Here is a 21,487-nt window from a genome sequence, read left to right on the forward strand (position 1 = left end):
GAAACAGGAAGAGGCCGGCAGTTCTCCCAGTGCAGAAAAGCTAAAGCTTTCAGTATCTCACAGCTGCAGAAGGTGGAATTAGTGCAATGCAGTGGAGGTGGAAGTTATATGCATGACGAGAAGGGCTTGACATTTATCAGTAAAACAAAACACAGCCCACACACTACAAACTCCATGTGCACACCTTTTATTAAACAGAAAAGACAAGGTTGATTGAGACCAACGCAGTCACCGAATCAATCTAAATTTCAGTGATTCAATCAGTCACACCTACTGTACTCTGTGTCCCAAAAGCACACTACATACTCATTCTAACCATGAACGCTTTGAGTATGTAGAAGGTTCACACTGTGTTTCACAAAATATGAAAATGCAGTATACTCAAGCTTATCAGCATACATGCTCATTTGGCTCAGCATTTAGTGTGCAGTTATTGCAGAAAGGCAGGCAACAGTGGAATGAGAAGTTCATGAAAACCAAATATGTCTCTTGTCAAAACATCATCCATGGTTTTTGTATTTGTGCAGGAGCTGTTTTTCAGATTTAAAGTTGGAAGGCAGCAGAAGATGTCCAGAAATAGTTCACATGACATGTTGCATCAGTAAAAAACAGTGCAGTATAATGAATCATAGTAATTGTATAGCATGGAGATGAGTGCACAGTAGGTTTTGTTTAGTATTGACGTGTAGTATGATTTTAGGACACAAGGTAGATAACCCCTGCCCATTATATGAATGAGAACGTCCCGCACCATTTGACCTGAAAAGGACCCAAACAGGATCATAACATTGCCTTTATTCTTTGACAAAAGGTGCATATGTGGAGTTTGCTGTGTGCAGACTTTGTTTTACTGCTACTAATTAAAAGCTAACTTCAGCCATGTTTGTCATCCTCAGCAGAGAGAAAGAGAAAACCTTCAAAGAAGCAAAGAAGCAAGATCCTCTTTTGTGACTGTAATTAACAGGATTTATGAGAAATGTGATCTTTAGCACTAAAAATACCACTGGTGTGAAACAGACTAACCGTGAACAAATTTCATGAGATACCATTATGGCACAATATAGTAGACTTGGCTTGCAGAACTAGAGCCCAATAAAATGTAAAATAAAATATGACAAATAAAATAGAGCAGATACTGGCAAAATGGAAACATAAGAGGGCAGAAAATAGAGAGACAACAAAAATGAAACAAAGAAAAGCAGCATAGAGTTGACTGGAAAAAATCATAGCCCAAGTGTCTTACATCTCTATCCAGGACACGTCCAGTGCTGTTGAGGTACAGGGCTTGTTTAGCAGGGTCGAGAATCACCCAGTGGTCGTAGTTGTCCCTTAGAGACAGAGAGATGGTACGATCTGGACCCTCTGCCACACCATTAATCTGCATATTCTCCACCAACAGCGTTCCTGAAAACACAAGTCAAAATAACGTTAGACTGAGAGAAATGGTTTGCAAACTTTTCACATTCCCTCCACCTTAAAGGTCCTTCACACAGATGTAACTTTAACAGTCAAAGAAAAGAAATGTTCCAACCAGAACCACTGCTCTGATAATCTTAATGTTCTCGCTGAATGTCACTCTTGAATATTCAAAACATCATTTTGAGGATGTGGATTAGAGACAAAGTCAAAGTTGGAGACAGAGTGAGGCTTTTGATATCCTTTAATAGCACCTGTCACTTAAAAAGAAAGGAATCAAAAGCATGTGGAATTGAATTAAACTGAATTAAGAGAGGCAGACAGGGAGTGGGGCCTAATGTGTTTGCATTCAATATCTGGAATACTTAAGACTAATTGGAACAAAGAATAAAATAAACATTTCAGAGAGAGAGAGAGAGAGAGAGAGGGAGAGAGAGAGAGATGTTTAATTTTCAGTCATAGCTGCAGTATTGCAGAGTATTCAACACATGTTCCAATGAACACTGTGCTTTCATCTGAGTGTTTTTCACCAGTAAAGATCCTGGAGATAAATAAAAATAACCTGCTTAGTAAGACAAGTACAAATGGAATAAAACTTTATTTATTTAACACAGTAAACAGTGAAGCAAGCCAAGGTTTGTGAAAACACAATGCAAAATGAATTAAATATTACTCTATTAGTAAAAGAGTCAGAGACAAAAACAAGGACACATTAGAAGACAGAGAGAGAGTTGGAGCACTAGTAAGAGAGACAGATACAGAGTCCTTTCAACTGGATATTTGAAAGTGATTCACATCGCCTCTCAATCAACACAAAGGCCCTGAAAGGCACAAGTGGTAGCAGAAAAAGGCAAACGGACAGAGAAAGAAAGTTTCAATGGAACAAAGGAAGACATAAGGTGAATCAGACAGACGTCTGGGATTCAACATTATGTCCTATCCAGCTTTATTGGTATCACATTGATTGACAGAGTCGATGAAAGCTGAGTACACATGCCACGCTTCCCAGGCTTTTCAAATAATTTCCATCGGTATCTCAATGTCAAGACTCCCGCACAGGCCAAAGTATAATGTAAAGAAATAATAATAATAGTAATGAAAAAAACTGCACTGCACTGTACTGCAATTATGGTGTAGCCATTTATTTATTTCAGTGAGGTTTTACATTGTCATACTCATGTGTATTGTTTATGTCTTGAGGCGTTTTCCCAAGCCTTGGGCCTTAGCAAAGCCATTACAAAAACAGCTCTATCATTTTAATAATAGGGGTGTCAACCTGAAAAATGCATTGTTGTGGTATGAAAATAAACATTTTCAGCTTGGAAATTGAAAGGTTGTTTTATTATTATTATTATTATTATTTTTACTTTTACTGGACAATAACACTGAGAAAAAAACAAACACAGTACAGAGGAAAATAGTTTCCTAAGTGTGAAGAAATTTTTTGTTTCCCTCTGCAGACTGCAGGGAGAAGAAGAGTAAGGGCCCTATCTTGTGCCACCCGCCATCCGCTGCCACTACCCGCTACCCGCAAATTGCGGATTTAGGAACTTCCGCTAACCCTAAACGGTATCTTGCGCCCACGCTACCCGCTATCCGTTATGCCGACTCCATTATTTGCGCCTGGAGGTGTGTCCGTGGGTGTGTTTCATGCGCTATCCCTAAAATTGCTATCTTGCGCACACACTTTAGGGAAAGCGGATAGCGGGTGGTCCTGACCACCCGCTATCCGCTATCCGGCTGTAACTGCTATCCGGCTGCTATCCGGCTGTTACGAGAGCGCGCCCAGGCGGCTTCAGTGCGCGCCCCGACGGAGCCTCGCCACGCACACGGTCGGACTGATACTGGGACGCCGCCGGAATGGACTGAGTATATTACTCATATAGACTGTTTAGAGGAAAGACTGTTTTAATTGGACACTTACGCCAGCACGTTTTATTGTTTTATCATAAGCCAGCAGCTGTGCTATATTTTTATTTTTAATATTTTATTTGCCCAATCTACCTTGTCAATAAATTACTTTACACATACACTACTCACAAAAAGTTAGGGATATTTGGCTTTCGGGTGAAATTTACGGAAAATGTAAAATGTTCACACTACAGTGATATTATATCATGAAAGTAGGGCATTTAAGTAGAAGCATACACTGGTGATTTCCTCATCTCAAACAATTTATTGAAACAAAAGCCAACAACAGTGGTGGGTATACCACAACAAAAAATGTCAATGTCTCAATAACTTGTCATGTGCCCTTGAGCATCAATTACAGCTTGACAACGACGTCTCATGCTGTTCACAAGTCGACTTATTGTCTGCTGAGGCATGGCATCCCACTCTTCTTGAAGGGCGGCCCTCAGGACATTGAGGTTCTGGGGTACAGAGCTCCGAGCCTCTACACGGCGACTCAGCTGATCCCATAGGTTTTCTATGGGATTCAGGTCTGGAGAAAGTGCAGGCCACTCCATTTGAGGTACCCCAGTCTCCAGCAGCTGTTCCCTAATGATACGACCTCGATGAGCTGGAGCACTGTCGTCCATGAAGATGAAATTAGGCATGTGTTGTTCATGCAGGGGCACAATGACTGGATTAATGATGTTATTCAGGTAGTATGGGCTTGTCACTGTACCCTTCACAAAGTGTAGGGCAGTTCTGTACTGACTAGACACACCTGCCCACACAGTAACACCACCACCACCAAAGGCTCATTTGGTGACAACAGTGGCTGATGCATAGCGCTCTCCTTGATGTCTCCAACATCGTTGGCGGCCATCATTTCTGCTCAACATGAATCGGCTTTCATCAGAGAACAGCACTGAGGCCCACTGGTCCCTCGTCCAGCGTAAATGCTCCCTGGCCAATGCAAGACGATGACACCTGTGCCTGGTGGTGTGGTCAGGTACCCTTGCAGGTCGTCTAGCACGCAGACCATGCTGATGTAAACGGTTTCGAATGGTCTGACATGACACTTGGGTGCCTCTCACCTCCCTTAAACGTGCCTGGATTTGAGTGGCATTCATCATCCGGTTCCGCAGGGCACTGTTCACAATGAAGCGGTCATCAGTGTGGGATGTGGCCAAAGGATGTCCACTTCTATGCCTTTCTGTGACTCTTCCAGTCTCTCTGTATCTCTGTTGCAACCTACTGATGACACTCTGTGACACTCTAAGCTCAGTGGCCACTTCCGTCTGAGAACATCCTGTTTGAAGCCTCGCAATGGCGAGGTGCTGCTGATCAATTGTTAGGTGTCGTCTTGGTCTCATGATGTCAAAATGTGAACAGCATGATGAGGAGGACTGTTAAAATACCAATTCTAATTGAACCAGGAAATTTATTGGTCGATTCATGGATCAAACACCTGTTGTGAATTTTGCCGTTAAGCTCCTTGTTAGAGAACAGCAACTTGTGCAAAAAGTACTGAAACATTGAACAGTTGGACATGTGCATTCAAAAGTTTACAGAAGGTCACATTAAGTTCATCTGTAAAGGTTATAATGCATTTTAGGTTCATCCTGAAATTTCACCTGAAAGCCGAATATCCCTAACTTTTTGTGAGTAGTGTAGTTCCACCTCTGCCTCTTGTGTGTGTGTGGTGTGGCCCGGGGATTTTACTCAATCAGTACAACCTTGTGACACGTCCACTTGGACACATGTGGCTCCACCTCCCGAATTAACTCGCCTATAATATAATATATAATATGTATATAAAGCCACCTTGCTTTAGCCTCAGTAGAACCCCTGAGAAAATCTACCTCCCTCTCTCCATCGCGGGTTTAGGATTTAGGATTTAGGATAGTGCAGCCTGCCCTTAAAGGCAATGGCACCTGGCACACTGATTGGTGTAATTGGCGTAACGCCCAAAACACGCCTATGCATAATATAGCGGGTAGCGCAGGTGTTTTGCGGATAATGGCAGGTGCGCAAGATGGCAACTTTTGCGGGGGAACGCCTCTTGCGCAATGCTAAATCCCTAAATAACGGGTTTAGGGACTTTGGCGCAAGATAGGGCCCTATGTATACAGAAGAATTGATGGAGAGCTCTAACAATACAAAACCTGAAAATACTAGGACTGGCATAAACTTAATATAAGTAGACAATTTTTTGGCAAAAGGCATGTTCATTAGCAGCTAATCTATGTGTGACAAAGGTGTCCCAATTCAGAGGCCACCTCTTTGGAAGGATACGGTCAAAGCCAAGAATGTTAGTGCACAAGAAAGTATATTGATGCTTTAAAAAATGTCTAGTTATGCTAGTTCATCTTGGCTAGTAAAAAAAAAAATGAAATGAGGTTACAATTTCATCATTTAATTGTGCATTTATTCCAAATGGAAATGTGTAATGCCATCAACAACCTGCACTTTCATTTGTCTGTGAGGTGTTCACTTCGACTTTCACTTCTCTTTCACTTTCACTGCTTTCAACACTTGACAACTGCACAGAGGGGTTTTGGGGATATGGAGGACAGCAAAAAATACACTGCTTGTGTTGTCCAAATTCTGTTGAAAGAAGACTGCACATCTGAGCCGCATTTGGAGGACACTTTGGATTTGGACAGCCTTGTCAACCAACTATCATCTATTCAGTCTTGAAATGCATCCTTCAAAGGAGGCAGCACTTGAACTGGAACATAGCTATTATTATTACAACTGCAGCAGCCTAAATTGAGCTGATGCATGGCAAAACATAGTCAAACATCATGACTGAGCTTGCAAAGCAGCTCTGGAGAACCGGTTTAGAATTTCATAAGTTTGGGCTCTACTAATAATAAAAAATAAATAAAAATATTTTGGCTAGTTTAGCAGACTACTTTGATACTGAAAGCCAGCTGACATACCGGCATGTAGCTGTAGAGTAGAATGAATTTTCCCCTTGCTAGTATTGTTGGTGAATAATGTTGTTATCCTGTTGGACTGTAAGTACTTCAGTTACAGCAGCAATTCATCCTGCACAGTTAGCCAGGCGCTGTGGGATTGGACAGCATCTGTGCTTGTCTGTGTAACTTTGCATACAAACAAGTAGAGCTATCCATGTGAGCCCTCTTTCTGTTTTGGTTGAGGCTCTGTCTATATGGGATTAGTCAGTCCTGCACATTTTGCAGTCAATTCCTAATGAACACAAAGACAGCAGCACACAGAATTAACCAAGTTCTACCATGATAGTCTCATTTTTGTGCAGCCCTTATATGCTATGAAATTAATTTTGTAGTGATGCACTGAGGTAAATATTGTATATTATGGTTTTGACTGGTTGACTGTGTGCTGCTCCAAATCAGGAGGGACCAATTATCAGGTCCTACGCGCTGCATTATTAATGAGAAACTATGGTGTATGGTCTGTGTGCGCTCATTTGCATGATGTGCAGGTGTGTGGTGAACTAAACTTTGTGTTTTAAAAAATTTGTTTGGAAAGAAGTGAAAAAGTACAAATTAATTAACACCAGATTAAGTATCTGGTGACCCATAACTCTCTAGCATACTTACACTGGTACATCTGCACACACACACACACACACACACACACACACACACACGCACACGCACATGCACACGCACTAAGTTTGGCTTGTTATCAGGCATGTCTGCACCTTGTCCTAATCTGTTGGCATCTCTGACAACCAATCAACCTACTGGGTCACAAACCGGAATGTGTGTGTGTGTGTGTGTGTGTGTGTGTGTGTGTGTGTGTGTGTGTGTGTGTGTGTGTGTGTGTGTGTGTGTGTGTGTGTTTGAGAAATAAAGAGACAGAAAGACAGATTCAGTGATAAAGAGATGGATTGAGATGGAGAGAGGAAGCAAGGAAGAGAGGAAGGAGGAAGTGTGTGCGTGTGTTTGTGGAAGGAAAGTATGAAATGTTTTCTAGCATGCACACTTTCCTTACACACACACACACACACACACACACACACACATACACACACACACACACACACACACACACACACACACACACACACACACACACACACACACACACACACACACACACACACACGATGGTCTTATATCTGATCTACCAGACATAAAATTGGGTCATGGCCTTCTGTGCTGCCATGGAAACCATGTCAAATGCCTTGCTGTGATTTGTTGATGTTAAGTAAACGGGGAAATTTAATGAAATTGGTTTCTTTATATGAGAAATGGGACTGAAAATGGAATTCATTAAGAGAATTTCATTGCTGGCTATCTTCTGGTTATTTCCCCTCTATTTTTTTTTTCTTGTCTCTCTCTCACTCTCTTGCACAATGAGAAAAATCAGAAAAAAAGAAAGAAATGAAGATCCCTGCACCTTGTCCAACTGCAACTAATTTAATTCCATACACCATCAAACATAAATTTGTTCTCTTCAGTGACCTCACTTTATACGTGTGACTGAACACTCAGCAGCACCTGATGAAATTAACCCTGAAAAACCCTTGTTAAAACACGTGAAAAAGGTCAAGAAAGAGGAGAGACGAAGGAGATGAAGAACAATTAAGAAAGAAAGAGAAATGACAGCAAAAGAGAGTGAGGAGAGAAAGATCGGGTTGAATGAAAGGGTGATGAAAATGTAGAGGAAGATGGGAAAAAAACAGCTAAAGCGAAAATTAGCATTGTGGTGGTGCATTAATAGGTTTCGCAAGGATGTTCACTAGACTGTATGAGACTAGTGGTCTCACGTACAATCCATGGACTGAAAACTTATAATCATGAATATCAAGTCCTGCCATCTGCAGCTTGAGCGGAGAGAAAGGAAGAGAGGTAGAACGAGAACAGACAGAAAAAGGAATATAATGGTTCAGGAATACATTTTACCCACCTCTTGAATATACAAAAAAAAAATAAAAAAAAAATTGCAGCTTACACCATAGTAAGTGTTATCAAGTTGACATAAGCTATATGATAGAGAGTTTTCAGTGGTTGGCTTGGGTTAAAATATTAATTGTCTAATTAATCACAGTCTTTATGTGAACAAACCAATATCAATTCATAAAATCCCATGATCAATCTTTTAATCTATTGCTTTTGTCAGTGGATGTGTGAAACTTTTTGCTGAATGTTATTTGCAGCATGCAAGCAATATGGAATTGAATTAAATCAAATTCAGTACTGTATCATATTAGGACCTTGTGAATTGGAATAAGGATCAAACTGAATTGGTAAATTAGTGCCCAGCTCCATTAAGCCCTATTAAGGGGAGAAAAAAGTTAAAATTGAGGTTTTTCTGAATGAAGAAGTAAGGGAGGGTGGGAAAATAAAAAGGAAAGGAAGGCAGGAGACAAAGAAGGAAAGGATGAAAAAAAAGTATATATCAAATGGCCTATACAAAAGCCAATTCGCCGCCAGTTATGATAACCTCTCTAGTTGGAAGTAAAACAGATAACAGCCCTCTTACAATATACCAGCACTATAACTTCATCCATTCCAGATGAAATGACTATTGGCTGCTTGAATGATTACTGGGGGACACTGCGAAACAATTATGGGGCAGTTTATCTGAGACATTGTTAGAGAAGTAGGATGAACTGATATTTTTCTCGGAGTTCAGTGTGTACAATGCTGTAACAGTTGGGGGAAATGAACTGTTTGTTGATGCTACATCTATTGCAAGTCAAGGCCCTTTCAGTGGCTGAGGGCTGCGTTCAGCACGGTCCTTTGTGCTCTAAACCAAACATGCAGTTACACCGACTCTCATCTTCAATCGACAACTGTCAGCCCTCATTCAACAGCAAAAATAATTTGACAATGCATGTTCTTCAGCCTGCCTTTAGCAAAATGTCTGTCCTCAGGAAAGGCAAAGGCAGGCCAGTTTTTCATTCAAAGCAGATAAGCACCACAGAAACGACAAACTGTTCAGTCTAAAAAAAAAAGGCAAGTCAGACGCCTCAGGTGTTTGCACTGCAAAATCAAAGTTAGCGTTTATCTGTTTTAGTTTTGTATTCATGGCTATATTAAAGGAACAGTTCACCCAAAACACCAAAAGCAGATGTTTACCCAGTTACCCCTAGTACATTCTATTCATCCAGATAGTTTGTGTGATTTGGTGAGGTTTCCACTCTGCTGTGACCTATCCTGTCTCCTTGCCACCCAATCAACAGGGATTAGGGTGCAAGGGAAGAGATTTAAGAAAGAGTCGTTCCTGTTATAATTATTATTTGCATGCACATTTTTCACAGTTTCAGTTCCACACAGGAAAAACCATCCAGCCCCATTGTACTGGTGTGCTGGGTAACAGGGAAGACTGTGACAAACTGGAAACGTCACCAAATCACACAGAAACTATCTGGATGGCTAGGCTGCATTAGGGATAATGGGGATTTTTTTTCCTATGTTCATTCAAGGATATATGGGGGCATTTGTGATTAGGATATGAAGAATCATAATATGACATTACTTTTACCTTAACCAGGAAATGAGCTGGAGCCCATAGTGCCATGTGCATGTAAACGCAGTAATTATTAAACAACTTGAGGATGTTTTTTTCCATGACTTTTTACCTTCTATTTTTTGCTGCTGGGGATCTTGGCCATACACATATGGAATAACAACAATAGCAATTTGGTTTGGCTTAAAGGCTCAATGCATTATTATCAGTGGTCAAGCTAGATTAGTACGGCAGAGTATATTCACAGCAGAGGGCTAATAATGCTGGAGCAGTGAGCTAAAAAATGATTGTATACTATTACGTGCAATTTTGTATGCTGGTGTAGTGGTTATTATCTGCTAAATGATAAATTTCATGCATCAAGGCAATGTGACTGGTGTCTATGTGTGTACTTAATGTCCTCTCTGAGTGTGTATGTATGCGTGTGTGTGTTATTGTGAGGACAGCTGCAGTGACCAATGGACGAAAAAAAAAAGACTCTTTGCTAAATGTGTGTCTGATGTCTGTCCTGCACTCTCTCTCACACACACCCACACAAATTCTCACACACACACACAGCCACCCACTCGTGCTAATCTCCCATTTACTAGTTATTATTAAAATCACACCTCTCATTTCAATATGATCTTATTTTATTGCATTTCCCTGGGCAAAAACACCCCAACTTTACTCCCTCACTCTCCCTCTCCCTCTGTCTCTCTCCCTTCTGCTAACACCAACCCAAAATAATCAGCCTAAAGGTAGATACTCTATTAAATCCATAACACTATTTCACAGCTACACAGCAATACATGGCATTATGCATACAAATCATTCCAATACCAAATTATTCTTCAACAGCGCTGTTAGGAAGATTACTGCTCACACCAACAGCAATACACACACATACACACACTAACACATACAGCATTTACATTCAGATACACACATGGACACATGCATACACAGTAGGACAAACCTTGAAACCTCCATAATGATGTTATAACAAAGAGATGCAGGGACACACACGCGCACACACAAACATAGTGTGCACACACACTCACTTAGCGTGTGCGTGCACGTTCAGGCTCCCCTAGGTTTTAACCTCCAACAAGGATAATCATCCTATTGCAAGACACTCCATTAACCAGATAATACCATTTTACAGCCAAATGTATTACTTTATGAATATAAATTACATAACTAACATTTTATCTTCAATATTTTATTCATAAAAATGAAAAAAAAAAAAAAAACACAAACAGCAGCCATGCATAAAGCCATGTACTGAAGGATTCACACACACACAAACACGCAAATTTTTATATATTTTTTTGTTTTTTTTAGGTGAACACTTCAGCTGCCTCAGCCACTCTGCCAAGCTAATAATCCTGTTGCTTTATCATGCATTAAAACAAACTGCAATGTTTTACATCCAGCAAGCAATGCATTAATGTTAAATGGGCTAAAACAGGGTTAGCCTGCTTTAGAGTGGCGGAGAGTTGCAATATTATATGCCTTGCTTGCAAATAAGTGACTGAAGCTTGAAAAACAACATAGAAAATAACATTATCTCCGCAAATAAGATGAACGAGGAACACTGTTGCGCGCCTCAACTGTGCTTGTGATGTCCTTGAGCAAGGCATTTAAGCAACATTTACGTATTATTCAAGGAAGATTACGATGACACCTTGTTACTACACACTTAACTTGTTGGAGCACTTACATACAAAATTAATGAACTTTAAAATCAACCTGCAGATCAAACCACAGCAGTCACTCACCTTTCATAGGTAACAGCTGTATGACTGCGGCTGTACCTGATCATTTTGACTTTTATTATTTTAGTTCAGAGGTTTTCACACTTTTTCATGCTCTGGATTAAATTGTTTAGAGATCAGGATGCTTCAACAAAGGGATGAAATTAACACATAATGCTAATCTCCTCTAGTGAGGACCCCCTCGAGGCCCCTAAAGGACCTCTGGAGGTTCTGGGGTCCCACTGTGAAAACCACTGTCTTAGACAATGGATTAACTACAGTGTTTTTGCTTATGCTGAGAAACTTGCAATTAACAATTCATGGCACCATGAAAAGAAAAAATACCATATGTTTGACTTATGTTTGAATCACAATTTTGCAATCAGCGGGTCAAATTTACAGTAAAACTCAATGTATACTGAAGCAAAACAGCTTCTCTACAGGTAAAGTGATGTTATGTGATGCCCATTTGGGGTTGAAAAGGGTCTTTGCATAGGTGTTGTGTACCTGCCCCAGAATGACTTCAAGTCTACACAAGTTATATACTCTGATTGGTTAATCACAGGGCGATATCTGTGTACAGGAATTTAACATCACACCCATAAACATGGACCTATGTAAACTTCAGTGTAAGTGCTACTGTGTTCTGTACATTTGCACTTTACATTACCAATCTGCTGCAGTTGTTCAGCTGCCCACAGCATCACCATGGCCACGCTATCAAGGTGTACAGTGGCACACATGTGTAACTATTTATGTATAGCAAGGCAGTGGTGGGGAAGAGAGTGCTTACTCAGTAAACACTCTCCTCAACGACACAAACTGCAATGAAAAAAGGGGAAATACAGAAAATGTGGCTCAGTCAATAAGATGCATTAAGCCATCAACACATAGAGGCAGACCAGCTGGGCAGAGAGAGCAGCACTCTGATTGCCATCGCTACTAATATCTCTTTATGTCAGCAATGCAGTCATCAGTTCTCACCATTTTAGATTATGATAAAATGTAAACAAGGATATGACAAACATAATGGCAGGTCAACAATAACACAAAACTGACACTTAAATTTAGCTCACGGACAGACTAAATATCCTGGTTTTAATAGGTATCTGCACTGTAAATTGGGGACATTAGTGTATTTGACTACACAGTCCCACTTCTCATCGTGCATATTACTGTTCTCACCCAACTAAACACTGTGTTGTCCTCCAGCAGGCCATTGTGGCGAATAAAGATTCGGTCCCTAATTGGGCTGTCAGACTAACTAAAGGTACTGTCTCTTCTGGTTTGTGTCACCAGTGCACACACCATCTAGCATAATCACATCTTAATATCTTAATAGTCACAGTCCTGTAGGTATCAATATGTATATATATATATATATATATATATATATATATACACACACACACACACACACACACACACACACACACATATGGACCTTTAATGGTTTCTCTCTCTCACACTCTCCCTCACGCACAGACACACAGGGAAAGTGGGAATGTGTTAGTGTACGCTTTATTTGCAGATGAATTCAAAATCGGGATCCCGACCAATAACCTCCTCTGGGTGCACCACAAATAATGTTCACACACAAAAAAGCACACACCAGTGCAAACACACACATACACACACCCTAAGGTAGCAGCTTGGCTCATGTGCTTGTTTATATTCCTCTGTACAGTCTAAATGGCAGAGCCATCAAACCAGCAGCTACTAATTAGCTAAGAAGGGCTGAAACAGTTTTAGCTAAGTCTGGAGACAAAGACACACTAAAGACATTTCCTTTAGTGTTCAGATAAAAAGGCCTAAAAACTTTGGCAGACTTATTATAGGAGAAGCGAGACAAAAGAAGAGGAGAAGAGAGAAGAGGAGAAGAGAAGAGCTGCAGAAGTTGCAGTGAAATGCAGATTCAGCACCCAGTTCTATCACAACTATCCAGCCGCACAGTTTGAAATATGCAGAACAAGTTTGTGACACAAACTACATCTACAATAACCAATTACATTAATGAATAGCTTATGGAGAAGTAAAACAGCGGTGTACATTACCATTGGGGCTCTCTTCGTCTATGGCAACGATGGTGGCAGGAGGACCGGACCGTGACAGCTTACATTCTGCAAAAACGATTGAAAAATTATATATAAAAATATACACTAATATACAATATACACTCAAAACATTTAAACAAAATATATGTGTGTATTTTAATACATTAAACAACATTACAACACTGAAATGGTTACATTTTGGACGACACCAATGCTTTCATTCTTGTATTATATATCTGCAACTTCAAATCTGAGCGTGCAACTTTAAATTCAGCCCCTTGAATTTCACTTAATGCTGCTAGAATCCAAATTGCAGGGGAGCAGTTTAAGTGAGGACCATTTAGACTTAACTGCATGCACCGGATTGCTGAATCTACATGGTTCTTATGATCCAGACTCACTGATAAATTATGTGATTATTTCACATTTTTTCGTTAGTCTAAATAGTCATCATTTTGACAATTTCAATTATTACCACTTTAATTGTATAATATATAGATCGGCTTCATCATTAATGTTTGTATGTGGTTGTATGTGGAGGGGAAGGGTTTTGAAACAGCCTTTAAATCATTATTTTTTCCTCAAAATCAGTGAAGAGATGGCAAAAAAAAATAGGGAAGGAATGCGTATATAATAACTACAGGATGAAGGAGAGGAGTAGAGCACATAAAAAGGGGGATGTGTGAGGAAGTGGACATAGAAGGAAAACATTGAGTCCATTACACATAAATACCAAAGCAGAACGAGAAGACAAGGTATACAGTAGGAGGAGGAAAACAAATACAAAAAAAACATCAAAAGAAACAGAACAGTGAAAGAGAAAGATAAAGAAAAAAACAGTGAAAGATGAAGAAATAAATCAAGAGACAGAAAAGAGAATATGAAAAAACAGAGAGAAACAACATAAGGGCAGAAAAGCAGTAGAGAAAAAAAAAACAAGGACAGCGAGAGGAAGAAAGAAACAGGGATAATAATGTGGACTAGAGCGAGAAGGAAGAGGATGGAGGTGAAAAGAGGAGACGGATGGAATAAAATGGAGTAGAACAAGGAGGGAGGACAAAACATTGGAGAGGAGGGGACGGAGAGAGCTTCCCTTTCCATTGGTAATGATAGATGTAACCCCTTACTATCAGCGCTGCAGGGTTACCAGGGGTTAATAAAACAGCACAGTCACTGAACACACAGTTAACAGAGGGACAGAGAAGAGTCCTTACCCTCGTATTGCCAATCTGCAGGAGGAGAGAGCGTAACACAGCCGAGGGAAGAGAGACAGGATGGAAACGAAGGGAGGGAAGAAGAAAAAACAATCAGTGCTATGTAATATACAAGAGTAAACCATCAGAGCAGAGAGAGGCAGAGAAAAGACAACCAGAGAAGAGAGAGAGCGTGGAAGTTAAAAAAAAAAAAAGCATCTAGTTGACAGATAGAGGAAGAGAAAAAACAGGCAAACATAAAAACAGACACAGACAGGTAAACACGCAGATAAATCAGCTAGATAACAGACAACAGAGCCAGTATCTGTGTGTGTGTGTGTGTGTGTGTGTGTGTGTGTGTGTGTGTGTGCACAGTGTTGATTTGCCTGGCTCAAGCTTTTGCCCCCAATTTCTCGACCCTGATTCCCCTTGCATATACAAATATATTCCACATTTCCCATTCACCACCATCATCAACACACGCACACGCACACGCACACACACACACACACACCCACACCCACACGCACACGCACACACAGTTTGCAATATTAATTAATGCATGAGGGTTTAATACAGTTCTTTTCATTGAGGAAAAACAGCATCAACCTTTAAGTATTTTCCTCATCTAGTCGGCCTACTGAGGACATTCATGTTCGCACACACACACACACACACACACACACACACACACACACACACACACACGCAAGGCAGAGCTATATTAATGCATTTCTGGAAGATGGTTGGGAAAAATCTCACATACGGCTGGAAGACAGAAATCTACTCACCTAGAAAATAGACTTCATGGAACAATGACCACTTGTCCCCTCTCTCTCTCTCTCTCTCTCTCTCTCTCTCTCTCTCTCTCTCTCTCTCTCTCTCTCTCTCTCTCTCACTCTGTCTCTCTCTCTCTCACTCTGTCTCTCTCTCTCTCTCTCCACAATCTGTGATGCTGTACATCTGTACAGCATCACAGATTAGCCGAGATTCACTGGTATTGTTTCTCGTTTCTGGATATAGGAGATGGTATTGAGTGTTCAAAAATATCGACTGAGCTGTCGTAGTGCTCAGAATTGTCTTGTTTCAAAGCTAAAAATGAAGTACATTTCCCATTTTTATAAAAAGACAAATAAAATGTGCTGCAAAATGTGAAGGCACACATCAAATTGGCCACAAACCAAAATGCTACACTACAATGTCCATCTTGACAAGTCATGTAGTCTAATCTACCAGTATGATGAGATAATCCCACCTGTTTCCAATGTGGTTTCACTTGTTTATACAGTATAAATATGTTGAAACAAGTCAGAATATGGCAGAACAGCCTGCCAGGATGAAGACTCAATGATGCAAGAAATTTCTTGAAGCAAGCTGTTTGGCAAGTGATATTATCTCATCCCACTGACAGATTTTTTTCACTTTTGAAAAAACAACAACAAAACATTAAGACTGAATATAAGACTAAACACGTTAAAAAAAACTGAATCTAACACTAAATACATAATTGGCATACATAAATATTTTTTTTGCAGTGTAGCTTGTACCTTTGAGAAAACTGGCATTTATTTGCCTTTTCATTGACGAAAAGGAAATCCTCAAAGTTGCAAATTCTGTCACACAACATCATGGATGGTGAAGTTAAAACTTTTCTGTTGTCTGTAACATGTTTTGACACTTTTATAGGGGCACAGGTCAGGATGAGCTATGGAACAATAGTCACTAGTTACATCAGACTCTACCAGCTGGCCTGTGAGACAGAGTGAGTGTGTGTGTGAGTGTGTGTGTGTGTGTGTGTGTGTGTGTGTGTGTGTGTGTGTGTGTGTGTGTGTGTGTGTGTGTGTGTGTGTGTGTGTGTGTGTGCGAACAGCAGATGACAGATGCGGATCCCCTGCTTGACTGCCTTTTTATCCTTCAGTGTAAGCTGATGCCCCTCATCTATTACTAACCAGCCATTTGTTCTCTATGGGGCATCTCTGTCTTTGTCTTTGTATCCCTCCCTCTCTCTCTCCTCCTCCTCCCCCACTCCTTTTCCTCCTCTGTCTCTTTCCATCTGCCTCTCTATGGCTACCTGTCAGTCTGCTTCTCCCCTCAAATTATAAAAAGGAAATGGAATGAAACAGTAAACAGTCAGGGCGGTAATGTAAAGAGACAGAGGAACAAGATGACATCTCAAAATGAAATGAGGTAAATCTTTCAGAAATGAAATATCCTGAACTGATAGGGAAAGATAAACTCTCTCGCTCACTCACTCGCTTTTTCTACCTGAAGGAAATTGTAGGCATTTCCTTGAAGCATGATTTTGATTTAAAAAAAAAAAAAAAAAAAAAAAAAAGTTTCTATATACAGTTATACACAAGACTTTCACTGTGAAATTGAAGTTTTGTGAGCATTGAAGGATGTCATAATGCCAGACTTTTGGTAGTTGATACCAGTTCTAGTGAAATTACACAATTCTTGATGCCTGAATGCCAGGGAAAAACAGAAATCCCATTCAGCACACACTTTATTTTCAAAAGTAAAAAAAAAAGTGCTCTTGCAGCATGCTAAGTATGCTCTTGTTTCCCAATAAACATGCATGTGTCCTCCTTGAGTGTCCATCTATTCTCTCCCTGTTGCACTTGTCCTCCCTTAAGTGTTCACTTCTCCCCCAGGAAGTACACACTCGTGCTCCCTTCTCTCCAAGTTTCCGGAAAAAAAAAACAAAAAAAAAAACATGATCACAGAAATGACTTTGTGCATCAATCAGTGAATAATTCCACCTAACGCCATTTTATGTCGAGCTGATGAACAGCTCCAATGAGAATTGTGTAAGAGGAAAAGGGCAGAGGTGTCCAATGAGTGGAGCACATAAAGAGGACTTAAAGTTTGCAAAGGAGCTCTCTACTCAGAAAATCTCACAGGGAGGGAGTTAATGGGAAAGCTTGTTCCATCTCAGATTTATCATCCACCCAATGCCTCTAAACCTGAACCTGGAGTCTTTCAATCATTTTTTTTTTTTTTTGGTCACCATTGAAATTCTGTCCATCTACATTTGGCAAGCCGAACAGGCAGGTACAGGTTGCCAAGCACTGGGTAAATAAATAAAACATTGCCCCTTTTAAAGGGACATTGTCAAAGTCAACTAAGAAAGGGAGAAGTGTTTGCTACCAGCTCAGGACCTGCAGTAACTAAACACCCGAGAGGTTAAGGAGGCCAAGTTTGTTGAAAACTACCATTGTTGTTTCCATGATACATGCACACACGCACACACACGCACACACACACACACACACACACACACACACACACACACAACTTAGCAACTGTCTCCACACAACACACATGCTGCTTAGCAACGGTTTCCTCCATTCACACAAATACACCACTCGTCTCCACAGTAAAGCCTGCATAATCATGCGCGTGCACAGCGCACACACTCAAACATGCTAGAGTTACCATGAAATATACATGCTCAGAATGTGACTCAGCAGGGCAGCTGGGCAAAGCAGATTGTATGTGTGTGTATATGTGTTTATGTGTGTGTGCAGGAGCCAGTGTCCACTGAATAGGCAGAGTGAGTCACTGCACTAAAAAGGAGCTGCCACTTTGCCTAAAACAATCGCATTGATATTGGCTTTAATGTAGTGTTGGTGTCACATAGACTAAATGTTTCAAAGGCTTGTCCCTCTCCCCTGGAATGTCTGTGTGTGGCAGTATAAACAGAAAAACAGGGGTACAAATTAAGGGTGGCAAACCCAGGACAGCCTCCAAAAAACAAAACTGAACTGAACTGATTTCGAGGCAGAGCCTTCGATGTTTATTGTGCCTGCTACAGTAGTGTTTCTGTTTGCTGGTGTGGTCACATATAGGAGCCAGAGACGAGTGATCACCCACACGATACTATAAAATATTACAAAATAAAACAAAACTACATTAAGACTTTATTTCAAGTTTGAATACAATCAATAGCTACAAGTAAGCCTGAGAAAGCAGAGTGGCAACCGGGGCTGATGTGATTTTATGGCACGGGGCAGATCACATGGACTAGTGAGGAGGGCGGCCTGCTGAGGATGCTTTTGCCACTACGGACAACACACTGAGGAGCAGAGACGCTCCTAATCCATTTGAACCATCAGAGAGGCCAGCCCCCACTGAAATAATTGACTCATTTGAGACTGGGCCTGTGAAATGCACTGAGAGCCCATTTCCTAGAAGAGAATATGGTAGCAGGCAATTTTCTCAAGCCCTACGGCCCGTACTACACGCAGGGAAAGAGTTGAACATTAGGAGTTAATGTAATCACATAAAACAAACCAGTCGTATCTCATTGCACGAACCTGTATATTCTATTGCTCTGTCATATAACGGTTTTAGGTGTATAATAATTGGCAGCGCTTTCAAATGTAAATAGGAAAAGTCATTAATAGACACTTTACAGTACTAAGTCTACCTGCATCAGACTCAAATTTGTTTCTGATCTCAGTTCAAAACAGCTTCCAAAACCGTTTCAATAGGAATTTTTCCTGGAAGACGATATCCTATTGTGAAAATTTTGTGCTCATTTGGGTTGACGTTGAACTTGGCCACCTTCCGCGTGACGCCATCTGTCAAATGCTTGCTTGGCTACCTTGCCTGGCGAGAGCTGGAGACTAGATTGCGACTGGGGAAAAAACAGCGACAGGCAACTCCAAAATGGCACAGAAGTGGGAAAAGTATGCGGGGAATCAGTTTTAACGTACATGAACATGCCATTACAGTCAGCAGAAATATCTCTAGAGACGTCTACCATGATGACTGAATGTGTATTTTATATGGACAGTGCACTGGGGCAGGTGTGTGTAGCAGCAGGCAGGGAGGTGTGGCAGCCTGCAAGCACCAGAGGAAACAGTTTTATGACCATAAAGCTGGGAAGAGTTATCAATAATAATAATGGCTTTTTTTTTTAAAACCTCAGCAACATGAAAGTATAGAGGCAGAACTGGCTGTATCACAGGCCGCTATAGTTTGTTACATGAATGGGAAACACTGCTGCATCCCTAACTATCACTACAATACCCTCACGATTAAGGTGATACCATTTTAAAAACTCATTATCTCTAAAGGTTTGACAGTGTTTGCTCCATTACAAGGCAAATCGCCTGCAGAAGACATGTTGGGATTGTTTGTGATTTGGTCTTAGTTACTTAGGAGTCCTGTTATCTACTCATAATGTCTGACAGCTTTACAGTAAGAGTTAGTTTTAGAGTTGAAAAGCTTTGTGAAGTACTCTTACCCCCAGGGTGCGAAATAAGGGGGAGCTAAGGGGAGCACAGCTCCCCTAGTAGTGACATGAGCTCCCCTGGCTGGAAACACTGTGAAATTTTGGGGGAGCGGTGCCTGCTCAGGTCTGCCGGATCTGGTTGATTATTATTATCAGTTGATTATTGATTGTGCAATGCCGCGATTCACAGTTAATCGCGCTGCGTGCATCAGACAATTTTGCGGAAGCAGGAGGACGGCATGATTTACATTTTACATGATTCACGTTCGCGCACTGCGTGCGTGACCGTGCATGTGCTCGTGCATGAGCGCCCATACCATACTGGAGCATACCCCCTCCAACCATGCCAGAGTAATTTTAAGTTGATTTAATTAAACAGTCAAACGTTACTTTGGTGGTCCGTGGATTATTGTTTATCATGTGGATTGAAGTTTGCGTAGCCTATATAAATGCATGAAAATGAATGAAAGGCACTCAATTGTTCACTGGTGACCAATGACTAACCGTCCTACCAAGGTTTGTACAAATTCATGCAGTATTTTCAAAATTATCCTGCTAACGGACACACAGATGGACAGACGGGGGTGATCACATGACCCCCTGCTGGAGGCTTGACCTCCTTAGCAGAAGCAATATAGCAAGAAATGTTGGTTGGGTCACTGCAGCTAAAGTATACAACAATATTGCTTAAAGTTTCCAGTGTAACTCAACAAATAGTCTCCTTGCACAGAAGTTTATTAAGATGTGAAGTAAGCATTGGATTGGATTGGGTAGGGTTGGACGTACTGTTTTTTTTTTTTTTGAGGGGAAATAAATTGGATTTCGCATTCACAAATAGACTGTTGCACCCTTGTGTATGAGCCTGTGTCTGTGAGTACACATGCATGTGTGTGTGTGTTGTCTGTGTATCTGCTGTGTATGTGGGTGTACAGCTATCAAAAAGGGTTCCAGAGAGTGTGTAAGTTAATTACATTTTGTGTCTTTTTGATATAATTTAATTATTATGCAAGGAGCCATTTTGAGATAATTTACTTATTAAAAGGCACATTATTAAAACTGTGTAACTGAAAATGTTGAAACAAGATGCTAAGCAAGTCACTTCATTCACTCTTATCAGTGCCCTCTTGCCGGTTATGGCCCACGGCCCAAAAACAGTTAAGCATCTCAGCCCACACACCAATAACATTTGATTTGTTATCCTTGGGGTACAGAACTGAGCAACTGACTGACTGAAGGATTGGCTATACACACACACACACACACACACATATATAAAATTTATTTATATATATTTTTTGAGAAACTTTCAAAGGAGAGAGGGTTCAGATATAGAGGTAGAATTAAAAAAAGGAAAAAATGACAGGCGAAAGGATGTTTTTTCCCCCACAAGTTTTCCTGTGTCATGTCCTTTTTAAGCTTCCATCAGCAGGTACAGCAGTCCGCCCCGCTCCCTGGGGTCTGATACCTCTCTGTCTCCTCACC

General features: G+C 40.7%; 1 protein-coding gene across 6 annotated transcripts in view; it reads right to left on the bottom strand.

The window, feature by feature from the left end:
- LOC115378093 (protocadherin-15-like) overlaps positions 1–21,487 on the bottom strand; it is a 290,200-nt gene that overhangs the window by 140,663 nt on the left and 128,050 nt on the right. For 5 of the 6 annotated variants that reach the window (XM_030078231.1, XM_030078234.1, XM_030078230.1 and 2 more), the window contains 3 exons: positions 14,785–14,799; positions 13,571–13,636; positions 1,244–1,404 (listed from right to left, as the gene is read on the bottom strand). In XM_030078231.1, coding sequence (XP_029934091.1) covers positions 1,244–1,404; positions 13,571–13,636; positions 14,785–14,799 — 242 coding nt within the window. The remainder of the gene's footprint in view (positions 1–1,243; positions 1,405–13,570; positions 13,637–14,784; positions 14,800–21,487) is intronic. The other variant, XM_030078233.1, reaches the window with a different exon arrangement.

This window comes from Myripristis murdjan, chromosome 19 (genome assembly GCF_902150065.1).
Source record: "Myripristis murdjan chromosome 19, fMyrMur1.1, whole genome shotgun sequence".
NCBI lineage: Eukaryota > Metazoa > Chordata > Actinopteri > Holocentriformes > Holocentridae > Myripristis > Myripristis murdjan.